This window comes from Zootermopsis nevadensis, unplaced genomic scaffold (genome assembly GCF_977971745.1).
Source record: "Zootermopsis nevadensis isolate Lab colony 2312 unplaced genomic scaffold, Znev_1.0 Znev_ptg000008l, whole genome shotgun sequence".
NCBI lineage: Eukaryota > Metazoa > Arthropoda > Insecta > Blattodea > Termopsidae > Zootermopsis > Zootermopsis nevadensis.
Window position 1 is genome coordinate 8,496,016 of NW_028259140.1, and position 18,258 is coordinate 8,514,273.

The window sequence follows — 18,258 nt, forward strand, 5'->3', positions numbered from 1 at the left end:
GTCATTATGGCCTAGTTGGGTTAGGTTTAGTGATAAAGTGTATTGTAAATTTTGGTGAATGGGAATGTATTGAGCGAAAGAAGTTGACATCATTACCCAATATCGATACTAGAGAATTTGTTGAAAACAACAGAAACAATAATAAGATCGGAGTTTCCGTGTACTCTCTGAAATGTCTCGACATGAAGGTGAGTGCTATTACAGGTCAGAGAATAGGCTACGTTCTTGCCTGGGATTAGGCTACACGTCCAGTAAGATTTATCTGAGGAAATGCTGCTCTAATCATGCTCGAGATTTCAGCTGTTAACAGTTTTGGTAATGGCATAATGAATATAAGTATAACATAACTTCAAATACATACAGGAGTTAGTACGCAGAACGTATTATAATAGCATCAAGGTAGCTTATACCGATTAGGCCATATCTAGAGAAATTCCACAACTCCAGTGTTAATAAGTCATATATAAAACAAAACAATGAACACACAACATTTATGAGAACTACAGGTGTTTCGAAAGATGTTCATATATTGTGGACAAGAATAATTGAAAGTGAAGGAAAATGGCCATTTCTGTTCAAGGTTTGGGAAATATTGTATGCTATGTTTTTTATGTGCTAACTGTGGGTCGTTATTGAAGGGCGAAAATGTGTTGCAGTAATGCAGGTATTTTATTTTCCCAACTCAAGAAGTTCTACGTTTGTTTCAGATCAGTTTTGAATTTTACCCCATGTAGTTACTGATTTGTCACCAATAATAACATTTCATTTTTATGTCAGTAGATGTTCTTAGAAATAATAATTTACATGGTATTGGTAAAAATGTGTGGAAGAACTTTACAATATCTTGCCATTTATACAATATACCTATTTGCCAAACAAGGATTAGGCTTAAGACCCAGTCTTATTAAATGTTTTATGTTCTTACTATCTGGCTTTGACTGTGGTGAGTACCCTTTGAGGGCAAGGGTCAACCAAGTTGTTTTTTGAGGACATCAAACAAGGTATGAGTCTGTGTCTTGAAACTTCATTATTCTAATCTCATTTGTATGAAACCTGTCAAGGCTGCTATTGCTTCTGCAATAATAGCACAGATCAAAAGCTGATGTATTCTATTTCATTTCAGTCTCCCTCTCTCCCTTTTTTTTCTCCCCTTTGAACTTCCCTAATGTTTTATGCTTGAACAAAGTTGAAAAGCAATAGTGATATCTCTCTTTCTGTCCAAACTGAAAAGGAAATGTATGAGACAAATGTTTACCAATATGAACTTCACCATGTGTTTTAGTTTAACACCTGGATTAGCCTAACTGGTTTCTTGAGTATCCAAAATTCATTGATAGTATTGTACAATACTTCTTTCTTGAGAATAACATGTATTGCAGTACTGTACTGTACTGAATGTTATATTTACTCCCAAAAATATTACTGTGAATTGTGTTTTTAATCATTTTGGGTTTATTTAAGTGAACATTTAAGATTGTAGTATATTAGCCTTTATAAAATCACCATATATAAACTTCAAAATCATGTAGTTGTTCACAATTTGGGCCAACTAGAAGTAACAGAAGTATAGTGGATGGTCATTTTTTTCATTGGGTTGAAATTAATGATGTGTAGTCACATTATGCTTGAAACTGGATGAAAGAAAAGAGTTCCTTGCATTCAGCATGACAATAATATTTTAATTGTTTTGAGAATATAAATGGTGACTCACCAATTAAGATGGTTGTTTTGACCGACCTCTCTGTCACCTGTTGAGGCTTTTGTGGTAAAGATGCATGATTTGATATGGGAAAATAATCTGGCTGTTACTAGAGTTGTAAAGATATGGGTATCTTAACAGTTCATGCCAGCTGATATTTGCTGAAGATTGAGACATGTGTTATTTTTCTGTTACTGTGCTATTATTATTCTACCTTATTCAGTAAATATGGTTTTATGAAGTATCTTTATGATGTATTTCATTTTAATTTGTAAATTATTATACCTATATTGAGAGATTCTTCCAGTTATTATTATTTTTTTGTTGCAATGAAAGCAATTGAAACCAATGCAGGTTTCAGCAGGCTGTATGCATATGCCAATGCTTGCATAGTACTACACATAAGTAACAGGAAGGAATAAACTCTGTATCCAATAAGGTTTAAAGACAAACATGGTATGTGATCATATTATACTTAAGCTTCATGTTGTGGAGCTATTAGGATTTTAATTGGTTAACTCTGAAAATAAAAGATATACTAGTGATGTCTGAAATTGGCAAAATTTCGCTGTAAAACATGTCACAGCAAGAGTTAATTTTATGTGAAATAAGTAATGTGTCAAGGGAACAAGTTATTTATTGTAAATTGTTCAGTGAAGATGGTAAATAAATTAGAATCTCAAAATATTTGTTCTGCAGAGACATATAGATCTAATTTTATGTTTATCTGTTTTAGGTGTTAGCTGTGATTCATGTTTGAAGGGAAATTTCCGTGGGCGGCGCTATAAGTGCCTCATTTGCTATGATTATGATTTATGTGCATTGTGCTACGAAGCAGGAGCTACAACTACCCGTCACACAACGGAGCATCCAATGCAGTGCATTCTTACGAGGTCTGATTTTGGTAAGTATGATAGTTATGTTTGGCATGTTGTGATTTTATGTCTGTCTAAATATTAGCAACCAAGATTTCATTTATACACACTGTTATCTTGACATTGGAAAACTTGTGGTAACATGTCTGACTAGCATTCTGGATGTTCTCAGTTAAAATTTAGACTGATATTTATTTTGCTTTCTCCAGTGTCTGTAGGCATTTTCAAGTAGTTCACAATATCACTTCCATCATTCATAATTGTTTTACACACTGTCTCTCCTTTTTATAGACAACTGTTATTTCTGTTTTCAAGAATTTGTTATGTTATTTGTTCTTATGACTTCAGTTAACTGCTATAGTTTGCTAATTGTTGATGAATGTGAATTACTGAATATCAAGATAGGTTGTCATCCACTCTCAGTATTTTCATGCAGATATTAATGAAAATTGAGCAGTCAGTATCTCTAATAATATCAGTGTCTGAGTTCTAAATGTGTATTCTGAAGCATGGACATGCATGCACAATTACCTAATAGGGTTTTCAAGAATGAATTCTGAATTGATTACATTTTGATAGTTTTCCAAAGTGATAAGTTTCAACATTAATGTAACATGCATGTTTTATATAGATCTGTATTATGGAGGAGAAGCATTAACGGTGGAGCAACCACAAGCCTTCACATGTCCGTACTGTGGCAAAATGGGATTTACTGAATTAACCTTACAGGAGCACGTCACATCAGAGCATTCAGAGACATCATTTGAAGTTGTAAGTTCTTGCTTTTCATATGCCTCTGTTCTCAATTTTGATTTGTCCAGATGAGGTTGTTAGTGACTAATTTTAATATAACTGGTGGTGATTTGGTAGTAAGAGCACAAAAAGTATCATGAGCAGATTTGAAACTGAAGGAAGGGCCAGAGTGCTGTGTTTGTTTCTGCAATTTTGGCATTGTCTTTCCATTTTTCTCGGGTAAGAAAGTGACAGTGTTGCTAAGATAACAGAGTTGCCACATTGCACTTACATCGGATACTATGATTATTTTACTGTGTATTTAAAAATGATTATGCCGACTATTGCTTGGTATTGTTTTCTTCCTATGTTAACAACTATGACATGTTGATGCACCAATTTCCACTAAACTACTCAATCTTTTTAACTGTAGCAACACTGTAATTACAAAGTGATAGCAGAAAGGAGAAACAGTGGCTTAGCAAAGGGGTAAGATGTTTTTTGTGAAAGCAATGGTGAAAGTGCAATCTGTGCTTATAGTTTACATATTTTCAGGGTTTTAGTTAATTGGTATAGTTTACAGTGTTGCTAGATGCTGTTGGTAGTGGTGTAGACATGTGGTGTTTAAGGCTGTTATGTTAATTATACTTGGCTTTTGTTCAAAAACATTGTAATGTGTGTCAACATTCTTAATTAAAATCAACTTTTTACTTTTTGTTAATCAGCATTCTTTTTTTGACATAAGAACCAGTCTCTGAAATATCTTCTTGTACTTTTTACTCTATGTTGTGACATACACTTAAGTATTTACATCTCTTAATGCAAGGGATGATTGGAACATTACATGACCAAGTTTGCCTTTTCAGAGTGGGTGTATATTGCTTTTCACTTAATTCTTATTGTTGAGCTCACTAGATGTCTTACCAGATTCCTGTTAGTCTCATGTGGAGCACAAAGAGTGAAGTAATGCATAACATACTCATTCTGCATTAATAAAACAAAGGTATGCAACATTTTGTGTACATTTAAGTGTAGTAGGCACAGAGATGTCCAGAATAATGGAAAATATGTTTAAAGAGGATTTTATCATCTGTAGTTTCATGATTGAGAAAGGTGAGATGAACTTTGTCCACCAAAGAGTCTGATTAAAAGTAGTATGAAATTTGGTTAATAGAAGTTGAAAAGTGAGATTTAAGTATTAAGAAGACATGCTTTTTTTAGTTCACTTTTCAGTCTTTTACTTACTGTTGCATAAATGTCCTTTTTTCTTGTGGTAATGTAAAAGACTGTTAGGTTAGTAATTTGGACATACTGTTAATATTGTTGTCAATCACGTTTTACGCACTCAGTAAGCATAAAGAAATGTGACTTTTGTTTTCTAGGTATGTCCAGTATGTGCATCTTTGCCCGGTGGAGATCCAAACTTGGTGACGGATGACTTTGCAGGTCATCTTACAGTAGAGCATCGCAGTGGGCCACGCGACCTGATATCCTTCCTCATATCCTCTACAATGCAACTTGCCCAACACAAACTATTTATAGATTATGATACCTCGTTGCTACATTTGTATAGCAGATGTACATGTTGCCAGGTTTGAATATATATTTTTATGTTTAATTGTACAGTGAATTCTTATTTTTAACAAACTTCAATTGAAGAAAGCTTTTAATTTCATAATATTGTTTAGCATAACTGCAAAAGTTATGTTTGAACAGTGTTACATAATTTCACATTTACAAGTTTCATTACAATGTGCATTTCAGTGTAAGGAGAACAAAAATCGAAGACAATTGAAACCAGAAATATTAGTTCCAGAAATATGGAAAGTAACATGGAGAGAATTATATAACAAAGAGCTTGATATATTTGTTTATTGTACTTAAGGCAATTGTATAGGAGGGTCAGCTATGTGCGAAACATGAATATAGTACATAAAGAATTAGAAAACATCTTCAAAAGAGAGTGCTTCAGACAATGAAATGTGGATGGGAGATTGATTTTAGTTTGGGAGGTGGGTTATAAGTTGTGGAACTGTGGACTTACCTGTACTTACTCAAGATAGAAGACCATGTGGTGTGCTAATGTGGTAAACCTTTTGATTTGTTAAGATGAGGTAAGTTCTGCAGAAAGTCTGTTAGTTAGCAGTTCGGACTCCGCTAAGTTTTGAGATCATTTCACACACTCTTCATGCTGAGCTAAAAATAAAATAAGGTTAAGATGTTGCCATGCCAGTCTGTTCTTTCTTTATTTTCTGTTCCTCACAAAATTAATTGTAATAGGGATTTTTCAGACGAGTTAAAATAGCATAAGGTGCCCAGAAGTTTGTTAAAACTAGAATTTAATGTACATAGGAGTCTTACTATATTTATGCAGTTCCAAGGTACTAAAGGGCATTGAAATAGAGTAACAAATTGTTTTGAATGTGTTGCACTATGTTAAGAATATAAATCTCTAGAGAGTATAAAATGGGCCATAAGAGAAACTATTTAATTTACTGACATTTCAAGATCTTCAATTTATGTGAAAGGGATAGCCTCTACAATACAGTTAATGTATAGTTCATTTCTTCATGTAAGAGGAAATTTTCTATCTTGTTTGGTAATTACATTAGAAGGGCCTTTTCCATAATGTTGTGTATTTTCCATGCTCTTAAGTTGTGGTCTGTAATGATCCTGGATAGAACTGAAGTAAAATGCTGAAACAAGGGAAAACAGGATTCCTTACATTTTTACTTCTGTTGGTTTCTGGAATTGAATGAATTTAATTTGAAATAACAGTTTTCTAACAAAAAAAGTGCAGTTGATAATTTATGAAATCTGATCTTTTCATGACAATAAAACGCAGCAAGTCTTCTTGCGTGTACAACCACATTGATTCTACTTTTGAATCTTATGTGTTTGAGAATCTCTGACTCCATCATCAAGGACTGGTATGATCAGTGACAAAACTGGAGATACATTTACATTAAATATTTTGGTTGTTCAACATATTGTGCTGTGTTTAGATGGGGTACAGTATAGACTTTTAACTATTAAATTTATTAAATAGCTTCAGTAAATGTAAAAATAAAAGATACTTGAAATTCAAGGAAAGTGCTTTGGATTTGTATAATATGGTACATAACAGAGTAAAGAAAATTATTAAAATTTGTTGTGTTATGGAAAATTGATTGTTCCTGTGGGCTTTGCTGTTGCTTTTCATCTTGTACTTTTGCCATATATTTAAAGTCAGACTTTTGTCAGTATTTACATAATTGTTGCCCTCTAATTTTTTATTGTTTATTTTCTAAAGATTTTGCTTCATTTTGCATATTGAAATTCCTGTAGCTTGTGTTGGGTATATTTTTTGTATGTTTTTTTAGGTCTGTGCACATATCAGTTTGCTTTGTGTCTACAGGTTTATTGCTTTGTAAGTGTTTATGTATGGTAAACTCTCATTTTAATGAATGTGACTATAAAATAATTTTTTCCAAATATTTTGACATTGTTTTGGACTTGTAATTGAAGCACTGGCAAAAATGTTGAAACTTTTATTACTTTAATCCAGTAAGGATTCTGTATAATTACTTCCCAGCGCAGCAATTATTTAAATGTTTGGTTTGTGGTTGCTCTGTGGGCAGTAGAGGTTGACAATTATTGTGTGCTTTGAGTGTCATGTACTATGATTGCTGTCTGCCATTTAACTTCTTGTATTGTTTTCTTTAATTTTCTGATCACTGTGCTTTAACTTTCTTAGTTACAATTCTGCACAACTTCTTTCCTACATCTTCACAAAGTAGAAGGATTGTTATTTTTTCTGAGGCTGTCTCTCCAACAGGGATATCTTTTGTACTTGATTTTTGAAGTAGAAGACAGCAATGTCCAGTGATTGTCTCTCCAAGAGGAACATTTTCTTGTCTTTAAGTTACAGCTTTGAATGAAGTGTCCATAAATGTAATTAAAATGTCGCAGCAGTTTTCCAAAATGAAGGCAGGTGCAGGGGAAACCTCTGTGGGAAGGATATTACATTTAATCATTAAATAATACTCTGCCAAAATTCATTGCATTCTTCAGTTAAGTTGAATTATTTTCAGAGTAATGAACTTCAAAATAACAAACAGAATGTAGTCTGTAGTTTGTGACAGAGAGAGCTTACCCTAAGTGGTTCTTGTTGCATGACTGTCTTATATTAATACTCGTGTTGTGTTGCTTTTGTGTATGTATGCTGGCAGTTGAATATGCGTTATAGTAGAAGGAATTTTTTTTTGTGGTAGTTTATTTTGGTTTTGTATCTTCATTGCAGATGTACTTATGTGTACATAGTTTGTATCAGATGGTTCAAAGTAAAATTTAAACTGAACTTGCTTTGTTAACTTTTGTTCTATTGCTTCTCATTTTGCATGTAATAAATGTGGCTCTATTTGCTATTAACTGCTTTTCCATCTGTAATCTAGACAGTTTCATTTAGTTGTAGCTTATGTGTGGATTGTGTAATAATTATGTTATGAAACCATCTTATTCAGTTGTTAAAGAATGAAACAGTAGGTTAGATAATTTCATAAAATAAATTTAATTTCAGTCTTCAAATCATATCAGAGAACTGGAGCTGAACTTCTTGTTTGCACAAATTTTAGGAAATAAATTCGGTTATTATGAGTTCCAAAATGTGTGATCTTCTGGCTTGTGACTCCATAGTCTTCTAGGTGGATACCAACATTTTGGAGAACCAAAGTGCTTGTACATCTTTAGGACTTATGCCCTGAGGTGATATGTTTCATCAAAACATTTGTAACAATCTAGTGTTATAAACCAGATAACCACAATCTTCATGTACATTTTATAGCTTTCACATGCCAGTGTTTTTACACTTTTTCCTTCATCCATATTTAACACTTGAAAAATTAGGAAACGGGGGGATATATTGTATATAACCAGTGCTGTTGAAAAAGCATTGTTAAATAAACTAAGAATCAAGTAGCCAGTCATTAACTTAAAGGATTTAAGTTGCTGTACATAGGTGGGTGATTCAGTATGGGCAATTTACCAAAATGGAATTGCATCATTGTTTGTCACACACTTTTCCATATAGAAGTTTAGAACTTTTGATTATCCTTAACGTAATCTTTACGATGAACCAGCTGGATCAAGACATGGTGTTCGTAGAATACCGCATGCATCACGGGGAGTGGGTGGGTCCCGAGCTAGGCGATCTAACATGCATTTCAGGTAAGATTTTAATCATTAGAATGAAGATTGGATTAAAGTGGCTTCATGCAGGATCTGGTGGTGAAAATTTTATGAGACTGGTGAAAATTAGGTTTGATACTAAAGAATTTTGTAAATTTGTTCAAGTTCTTATAATTGGCTCTTTAAAGATTCTCTATTAGGGAGTTGGTGGTGTTGGTCATATTTTTTTTAGTAGTTATTGCATTAACAGACTAAGTAATTAATTCCAATTACAAGATATACTGTTATACATAATGTCTGTTAAGTCTGTTTATTTGTAGCCCAGAATTTCCCACTTGCTGTTATAGAGGTTACAGTCTGAACCCACAATCTGTTAGTAAAATCTGGATATGCCATATGACAGTAGACAGAAATTTCCTCGTAAGAAGTGAAAGTTACTGCAGCTGTTAAAAAACTTAAATTTTGAAATCTGAGTATTTGCTGTTACTACTGTTTCTGGCTTATTCTAAACTGTTATATGCATTATGCCAGAGGTATTCAACCTTTTTTGTTCCCCTACTCCCAGATATAATTTCACTTCAACTTTGTACCCCCAAAGTTGTTGGTGTATAATTCAAGTTACGCATAGTATATAATCTACATCTAAAATAAATTAAATAAATTACATTACTGATTACTGATACTGAGTTTATCATAAAATAATATATTTTTTAAATTTAACATTCCCCCTAAGATGTCTTTGTGTACCCTCGGGGGTACGTGTACCCAAGGTTGAATACCACTGCATTATGCAACATAGGTGAGGATGTATTCATTGTAAAGATTGGTTTGCAAGCAGATGGTCCATAGCTCTAGCTTGGTGCACATGCAGTGAGTATTATGAAGTGCATGGAAGTGTTTTTTCAAAAGTTTTTGCTGCTGAGAACAAAGTTAAGTGAAAAAGGTGATTTTTAAAAGCTCTGCTCTGCAGCATCACAGTACATTTTATTAATGAGAGAAAATTATAGTAGACTTTAATGAAATTGAAATTGGTGTTTTCTGGAAATAATTGCATTGACTACTACTGATGAGTTTTGTATTATTTGTTTGTTGAGATGCATGAAATTGAAGGTTTTCTAACAGCCATGGTGCTCATGCCAGGCTTTGGAAATAAATGTGGAAAATACACCAATGTAACAGCTGCATTGTATAACTTGTTCCAGTGAATGAAGCAGTGAAGAAGAAACGGGTGTTTTTTAAACCCATTTTGCACACTGAACTTGAGTCATTTCGAATTTGTAAGGAATTCTTCTCTTCATATTAATTTTCCATTAAAAATTAATTGATTATATGTGACTATTTCAGTGACTTCTGAAAGACAGTGTTATGTGGTTTTCTAGTTCCTCAGGTGGTTTGTCTTCATTGTCTCCATCAAGTCGTGAGAGTGTAGATCCAATAGCAGAGCTGCTGTCTCAGTTGTCAGGGGTACGAAGGTCTGCAGGTGGTCAGGGTTCTACTCCATCTCAGCTCCAACAGCTCCAAATGCAGCTCCAACTTGAGAGACAGCAGGTGAGGGTATGGACAAATCATTTCTTTTTCATGAATAGCATACTAGTCATTCAGTTCAGATGCTAGTGCAGACCTTTCTCTGCCATTCTTCTAAAAATGTACACTGAATTTTAGTGAAGTTTCTATGTATGACTTCATTTTATATGTTTCATTCATACATTAGTTTTGTTTTCTGTGCATTTGTAGGCTGAGAGTGTTTGAGGACAGGGTGCAGAACTCAGAGAGGATGTAACATGAGGATAGAGAAAATTGCATAATGAGAGGTTTTTTTTTTGGGGGGGGGGGGGGGGTTGTATCAAAATTGATTTGTTGTGAAATAGAGTTGCATGTTTATCTGCAATACCCCTAGCATCTATGCCTTAGTCTTTGGAGTGGCCTCTTTGGGTTTTCAAACCAAAATTTGTACATATTTCTCATCTCTCTTATGTGTGTGTGCTCTACTTATCATTTTTTGGAGTTGTCATCCTAATAAAATGGAGTAACTACATGTGTATATTAAGCAAAGAAAGAATTTAGTCTGTAAGTCCTTTTAATCATGTCTCATATTGTGTTGAGTTCAGTTGGGATTGTGTTTACATCAGGAGACAAAGTTGCCTTTGTGTCTTATAGATGCAGTTTCATGACTATTAATTTAGTCTGTCCTAAAATTAGTGAATTATAACAGCACAGTTTCAAATTATCAACTGGTGGGGGTAATTTGATCTGAAGGGCTGTAAACATGCAATGTAGCCTAGAAATATAGTGTGACACCATTGTTTTCTGCAGTTCTAGGGTTCAGAAACAAAACAGTTTTGGGCAGTGGTAATGTTAAAAAAACATGTCATGTTCATATGACGATGTTTGTATTACTTCCTGTGAGTGAGTGTTATTACAGGTAAATAATTATTCTTCAACTTTACATGCTAGTATTTCATATGCATCATTACAATGATAGAGTGCCACAGACCAAAACATCTTTACATAACAGAAACTGAAACATCGCTTTCAAGTAAATGATTGAATAAATAAATGATTGTACTATGTGTATATGATGACTCTAGTTCATGTAAGTAATCACTAAGACTTTACAATAAAATTATTTCTTTAAATAATGGAGTCTTCCATGTAGAATGATTTTAAAAGAATACTATGTAAAACAAAGGAGTGGCCAACAAGTCCTCACTGGCAGTTATGAGAAGTGATGGAAGTAGATTGTAATGGATTTGAGTTCACATCTTTTCATGCATGGGGTTTACAAAGTAGGATATTCAGTTAAAGCCTTTCCTATTTTAATTCTAGTCTTATATTTATGTTTTCACCGTATCATAATATATAAAGCTTCAGAGACCAAGTCATGGCACTGTAAACATTACTTCTGTTGTGATGGGAATTTGGTCAGTTTAGGGAAACAGTTCACAGTGGGACAACCATTATATCTGATTCTGGAGAAATGCTTGCATAAAGCTGGATATATTAGATTTGAGTTAATTATCATGTTCTGAATTTGGTTTGTTAAGGTGACTTTAAAGTCATTTAACATACAACCTTTTCTTGTGTGCAGCTGAACTCGTGCTTGTCTTCTGTATACTTTCAGGCAGCACGCCAGCAGCTGGAACGTTTGCCCAGGCGTCAGACTCAGACAGCTTCCTCTGCCAACTCAGCAGGTGCTGGGACTGCGACTGCAGCTACAGCAGCCACCACAGCCGTCCCTCTTGATGCCAGCTCGAGCCAAGCGGCACAGAGTAATTCTCAGTTCCTTCTGTCAAGGTGAGGTTTAGTTAAATGTAATAAGAAGAATGGCAATGAAAGTTCAGCTTTCTCTTTCTTAGTTTAGTTACGTTATTTAATTAGAAGAGGAGCCGGTATAGCTCAGGTAATATAGTATCTGGCTACATACTGGATGACTGGGGTTCAATCCCCAATGGAGGCAGAGGATTTTCCTGTAGCCTCTGCATCCAGACCGGTTCTGGGGCCCACCCAGCCTTCTATCCAATGGGAACTGGGGTCCTTTCCCAGGGGTAAAGAATTCCTGGGGCGCGATGCTGACCACTCACCCCCATCTTGTGCCCAGGTCAAGAATGAGTAGGATCTATAATAAATAATAATCTGTGGTGTAATAGCCCCCTGAGAGCCAAAGCCGACTAGCTGGCTGCTGGCCTCATATTCACATGCCTAAGCAGAGATGAACGATCATCCAACCAGATAGGGTGACGTGTGGTCAGCACGACGAACCCCCAGCCATTGCTAGTTTTTATGACTGTATTGCACTACACATTGTAGCTCCCCAATTTCCTCACGATGCTGGGTTGGCACTGGTCCCATACGCCGGTCGAAAATCTCATGAGAAATTTCTTTCCCCGAGACTTCAACCAGAGCGCATTCCGTATCACCAGTCATCATACCTCAGACCGCGTGGCTACGGCGCGGGATGAGTAGGATCTATACATTATTATAATGTGCTTAGAATTGTTACATTGTAATGTTCTTGATTTGCTAATCTTACTAATTTAAACACTCAAATTTACTTTCTTGTATGTTTGTAGGTGCATGGACAGCACTTTAACTGATTTGGAACTACAGTCTGTGGAGCAGGAACGTGCTGATCGTAGCCTGTTTGTTCAGGAGCTAGTGTTGGCCACATTAACTGAAGGAGCTGCCTCTTTGTTGCTGGAAGGGGCATCCCAGGACTGTGCTTCAGGAAGTAGGAAAGAACGTGAGGAGACGGGCTCCCGGTCCAGCCCAGTGAGTGAGGGCAATAGTGATGGTAACTCAGGCTCTTCTCGTGCATCTCCATCAACTAGCGGTGCATCTGGTACAGGGTCGCAGCAGCAGTCCAGCATGCATCAACAGCAACAGAAAGCAGCATCTCTGGTGGTTCCAAAGCGTTCTTCGTCACGCAGCAGTGGAAATTCGGCTGGAGCAACAGGTCTGGCATCGTCACTACCTAGACAACAGATACCTGCCGGGGCATCTTCCTCATCATCACTGGCAACCCAGCAGCAGCCACCGCAACATCATGACCTTCGTGGAGGAATCAGGAGCAATTTTGGGGGAGGGGGTGGTGGAATGTTAACATCACAGCAGCAGCAACAAGTGAGAGTTCTAACTGGTACTGGCACTATACGGGAAGTTGTTCCATCTACACCTGTAGTGGGGGGAGGTTACGGAGGTCGAGGAGGGTCAGTAAGAGGTGGAGCAGGCGCAAGTTCACCGGGTCCTACTCGCAGGAAGCCTGTACGCCCTGTGGAAGGCAGAAACCAATCTACAGAACCACCACCCCCTCACTAACGCCACGCCCAAAATTACTTTCTAGTCCCATCTCTTAGAAGTTAACCCCTCTCCTTAATTTCCCCTTTATCCTTCTCACATTTTCATTTTATGATTTGCAGTCCTTGTATAAACCATCCAGAAGTTGGTGAGACTGATAAAGGGGTAGAAATGTACCCAAGTTACAGATAGAGGGAGGGGGAAAAGTGAATTTATTAAATGGTTTGTTGGGCATATTGTAGAGAGTGTGAATCTTCTGTTGGGCAAGGCTTTGTTTGCTTGCCTCATGATAGCTTGAATATTTATGCTCGCATGTCAGACTGGTGGACTTCTGCGATGAGAATGAAATGTCAACTGCATAAAAGCTGTATTAGGAATTTGTACAGGGGAATTGTATTGTCATGTATGGTTATGTATGTAAGAACTAATTAGCCTTTATGTGTATTAACTGATATATTTAATTAGTATTAAACTTAATTTGACTGTTTATAAGAATGAGAACTGTAGTGTGGTTGAATACATCCTTCAGTCTGACCAACTTTTGTGGCCTCTTGTAAAATAGCTTGTTATTTGTGTGCTGTGTGTGTACTTGAAGTTGGTGAGCGATTTTTCCAGGGTATGAACTGATGCCAGCATGAGCTGTAATGGGAAATGTTCATCCGTGTTATGCAGAGTTTTTTTCTTTATTTCTCAATGGTGTTTTCTTTCTGACTCTATAATACAAACAAAAATATTAAGTGATGTTGGGATTTTTGCAGGGTGCTCTGCAAATCTAAGAAGATTTTACCTAGAATGTTTGCCTTCTTTCTACTTGGCGGGAAATGTTAAGGCAACTCTTGAGTATGTAATAAACATCGTTGATTTATGAGGGATGTAAATTCATTTTTTCACTCATTACAATATTTGATTAGTTGTGCACCTTGTATCCAAATTCATCAGTTTCTCAAGTAAGGATGGCAACAAATTGTTTAATAAATGCATGTGTTAAATTACACACCGCCTGCTCCTAACTATAGTTATAAACTTGATGCCCCTTACAAATGTGCTTTAATTTTGTTTGTATACGTTATCTTGAAGCAGTGAGCATTTGAGATAAATTAACATTGTCCTGGTTTTGTTTCGTCAGACATCAAGTAATAAAGCAGTAATATCAATGGGAATGTTTTACTTAATTATGTCATTGTATTTTTAATCTATATTGGTATAAATGAATGTGTGAAAAGGTTTCTGTTGCATATATTTGCAACTTTGTCATTTTGATTAACCTTTTGGTCCTGCTTAACCTATAACTTCCATGTGGGATAATGTTTTCTCATTAGTGAGATGTAAATGTTATACATTAGGGACTATTTACATCTCTTTGATCTAATTATACCTTCTGGACTTGGATGTTTTGTCTGTAACCAGGTTTTGTAAAAGGTCAGGGATGTCAAAGTGACATCAAGAAGGATTTACATGAAAATGTAATTTATGGTTATGCATTCACGTGTTTCTGCTGTTAGGGTTACTTATGAAAGTAAAACAGTATTACCACTTAATATTCAGCATTTGACATCATCATCATCATAATTCTGTTTTATTTTATACATGAAAATGCCTTGCATGTTACAAATTTCCTTTAATGACATTTCAGGAAGCAGAGGGGACTTTGTCCAGAAATCTGAAAAATGCCAACCTCATTTCAGGGCTGTGTTGCACAACAATGTGGAACCCGATCTTCCTGTCATGTGGACTTTGCATTTTCATCAGACACTAATATGTGTGATATGATGAGCTGTTGGACCACATTTAAACAGATTCATGTGGTTTTCAATTCAAGAGTTTTGGTATATTAGCCATAGGAATGATTATTAAATGTTGTTAATGAACTCCAATGAACCTCATTTAATAACAATGTGTAAAGAAATCTTATAACTGCTTTTTAATATATATATTTGATAACTGTAATACTGCTACTATATATAACCTGTTGCATTTCTGCTTTTTCACCAGCTAGTAGGCTTGGATTCTGACTTCCCAAACACAGCATGCTTTATTCAGTATTAAAAAAGTTAGGTTTATTAGCAGCAATAATATTACTTATGTATTAAAAGTCCTATTCACAAATATTTTTATTTGCAAGTGATTATGCATTATCATGGTTTGTGTGAACATTAAAAATTGCAAGTTAACGCCATCCGTATTTGCTTCACTTTGCATGAACTTTATTTTGTTTATGCTGTTTTATAACTTGTACAAAATGCTAGCAAGCTAGTGGTTCTACAACTTATTTAACACCTTGCATATTCCATTTGTGCATGAACTTGGTCTCTGCATCATCTCACAAATAAAAACTGTATGTAATGTATGGCCACATTTTTTGTGTAACTCCATATTTAGGAATGTGTATTGAAGAAGGATGAAGTATGTTAATAATTACAGCAGGGGTTGTTGGGTTCAGTTCATAGCAATTTGTCATATCTTTGAACCTGATTTCTTTCAAATTTCATGATGATGTTCGTTGTCTTGAAAAAGTTGCTTGTGACAAATTCATCCACTTATGGTCTCCTTTAAACTTCAGGTTTCTGCCTGCTATGGGAAGTGAAATAATTTGTTTTTTTTTACTTTGGAGCATTCATGAGGTAGATTTTGAGCAAGTAATTACTGTAGAACTTTAGTGGACATTTATGATTATTTGTGAAATAGAATATTTAATCTGTTGGATCCATAATAATAAGGTACTACATATACTAGCCATCATTGACCATATGTTCTGGCTTACTCATATGCCAGGTGGCCATGTATCACACTAACTAAATCATTAATCGTGGAGTTTAAGTCCAGCTGGCAGCCCCTTAGTATGCTGATTTAAATCCCCTGTTGTATATAGCCATGGTTACCTTGTTTAAAGGTTGATTTTGAATTTTTAAAAATTGGCCACAGCCCACATAGTACCCCCAACACAATGAAAATAAAAGTTTAGGTCTTTTGAAACTAAAGTTTTTCTTAAGTTTTCTGCTTTGATAAACTACTGTTATCAAATACAGACATTATCTTATCATGCAACAGTCCTTAAGAGATTCTGAATTTGTACATTTGTTTGAAGGTTCTGCACTAACACAAAATGACTACCACATAAAATGGTAAAATGCTGCAATCACTTTTTTCAAACATCTTACAGAAACAAAAAAATTGTGTTTTTTGAACATAAGTTCTTTCATTTAGTGTTTGTTCACATTCTAGCCTTACAAATGGCCAGTAAGATAATAAAATCAAAATGGTTATATTGTTAATACAGGGTAATTGTAAATGTCCTTTCCTGGAGGTGAAGTGCAATTGGGGCGTGATGCTGACCACTCACCCCAATCTAATGCCGAGGTCAAGAATGAGTAGTAGCTATACCTCCTCTCCCCCCAAGCAACCTACATGTCGTGTAGCAGGACTGCTTTACTTTTTTAGTGGCTGCTAATGCAAGCAGTGGATCATGCATGTTTAATACCTTAAATTGTATCTGACACCCTACAAATTTCATTATCATGCACAGTTTACATTTGTTAAAGTGTGAATTTCATTTATAATATCTGTCTCCATAGAACATTTTTTTCAGTTTGTGCCATTTGTATAACTACGTTGTTACCAAGATTGATCATTTTCAGGTAGAAGTACTGGTAAGTAAAACTTCTATGCAGATCTTTCAGTGAAGTAAACCACAAACACATGTATGGACCAGATTTCCTAGTTTATACAAAATTGTGGTTTATTTGGAATATACTATTGTAGGTGTTCAATATTATAAATGGATCTTGTGATAAAAAAATAGTTTTAAAACAGTTATTTATGGTCGTTTTGAAATGTCTGATTAATTTGTATGCTGGATCTTGCCACATAACTTTCCAAAAAAATGCTCAATACAGTCTTAGTTATGTTCGCTTTTACCAATGTTTAGAAAAGATTACAGCACAAATGTTTCTTTATTATGTATTCTAGTTTAAGATATGTATCTGTTACATTTCTGTATTAGAATCTTGCATATAAGGTGACTGCATGCTGCAAGTTTTTACAAACATTTTCATGTTAAATGAATTTCATTGAGTTCATTATTACAACATTTACTGTGTATTGTACGTATAAATTTGAATTGAGCATCACATGCTATGTAAGGATGTGAAACTCACCATGCACCATTTAGGTATACATGAATGTTCACATTCACCTACTGAACAGATGATGGTTAATCACTCATATTAAAACACATTTGGAAGAGAATCTGCCATTTCTGTTTTTTTCAGGTTTGCAGAATTGCAGACCCAGCATGTACTAGAAGCCCACAGATATATATCACTGACAAAAGATGGTGATTATCATTTCTCCTGGCTCACACTGTCTTACTCCTACTTGTAATCCTATACAAATTAAATATTCTTCTAAGAAGTGTTGACTGCTGAAGATTATTGTATGTGAGATGGAATTGTAAAGGATTGTTAGGATTTAATAACATTGAAAATTTTACTTTCAAACTGAAGAGAAGACTTATCTTTTTAAAAAAATTGTAACTTTCACTTCAGCATTCTTGTACTCTTACTTAACAAGCATTGTGTCTTCATACACTTGCAACACGTAGTCTTTAGAGTTATGCAGAACATTATTTATTGTTCCACAAAATGAGGCTCAGGAGAATTTCAAGTGGGACATTTTCCAGGCAATTTGACATCCTTACTTTCTGCAATAAAAGTTAGTGATCTAAGTAAATATATTACTTTTTACAGTTCAGCAGTTAACTATATAACTACATTTTTGTCTGAAATTTTTGTGACTTCTAGAAGAATTAATTAAATTTACTATGTGATGGTATTCTACAGTAGAATTAGCATGACTCCAGACATAGTAGCTGACATCACTGAAATAAATTTTCCCTTTGTCATGAGAAAGGAGAAGTTGTTGAAATATTGTATAACTGCAAGACCCATAATACTTTTCATTTCTGTGAGTTAAAATATGCATATTACAGGTTGG

The 18,258-nt window shown here is 35.0% G+C and overlaps 1 protein-coding gene across 5 annotated transcripts; it reads left to right on the top strand.

Annotated features, from left to right (window-relative positions):
- Positions 1-5: 5 nt before the first annotated feature.
- On the top strand, positions 6-17,511 carry LOC110839338 (Potassium channel modulatory factor 1). 5 transcript variants are annotated; one of them, XM_087344989.1, is made up of 8 exons: positions 6-188; positions 2,436-2,603; positions 3,206-3,345; positions 4,689-4,793; positions 8,414-8,511; positions 9,852-10,026; positions 11,594-11,766; positions 12,543-17,511. In XM_087344989.1, the coding sequence occupies exons 1-8, from the start codon at positions 173-175 to the stop codon at positions 13,285-13,287; spliced, it is 1,620 nt and encodes a 539-aa protein (XP_087201115.1). In that variant the 5' UTR covers positions 6-172; the 3' UTR covers positions 13,288-17,511. The 5 variants fall into 5 exon arrangements, with proteins under 5 accessions (XP_087201115.1, XP_021939143.1, XP_087201112.1 ...); XM_022083451.2 differs by lacking the exon at positions 6-188 and adding an exon at positions 195-315; XM_087344986.1 differs by lacking the exon at positions 6-188 and adding an exon at positions 195-315 and having other exon boundaries at positions 9,852-10,020.
- Positions 17,512-18,258: the final 747 nt, after the last annotated feature.

Coding starts and splice junctions, on each gene's coding strand:
- LOC110839338 (XM_022083451.2), top strand. CDS start 285: ATGCTCGAGATTTCAGCTGTTAACAGTTTTG. Junction 3,346..4,688: donor CAGAGACATCATTTGAAGTT/GTAAGTTCTTGC, acceptor TTTGTTTTCTAG/GTATGTCCAGTATGTGCATC. Junction 8,512..9,851: donor CGATCTAACATGCATTTCAG/GTAAGATTTTAA, acceptor GTGGTTTTCTAG/TTCCTCAGGTGGTTTGTCTT.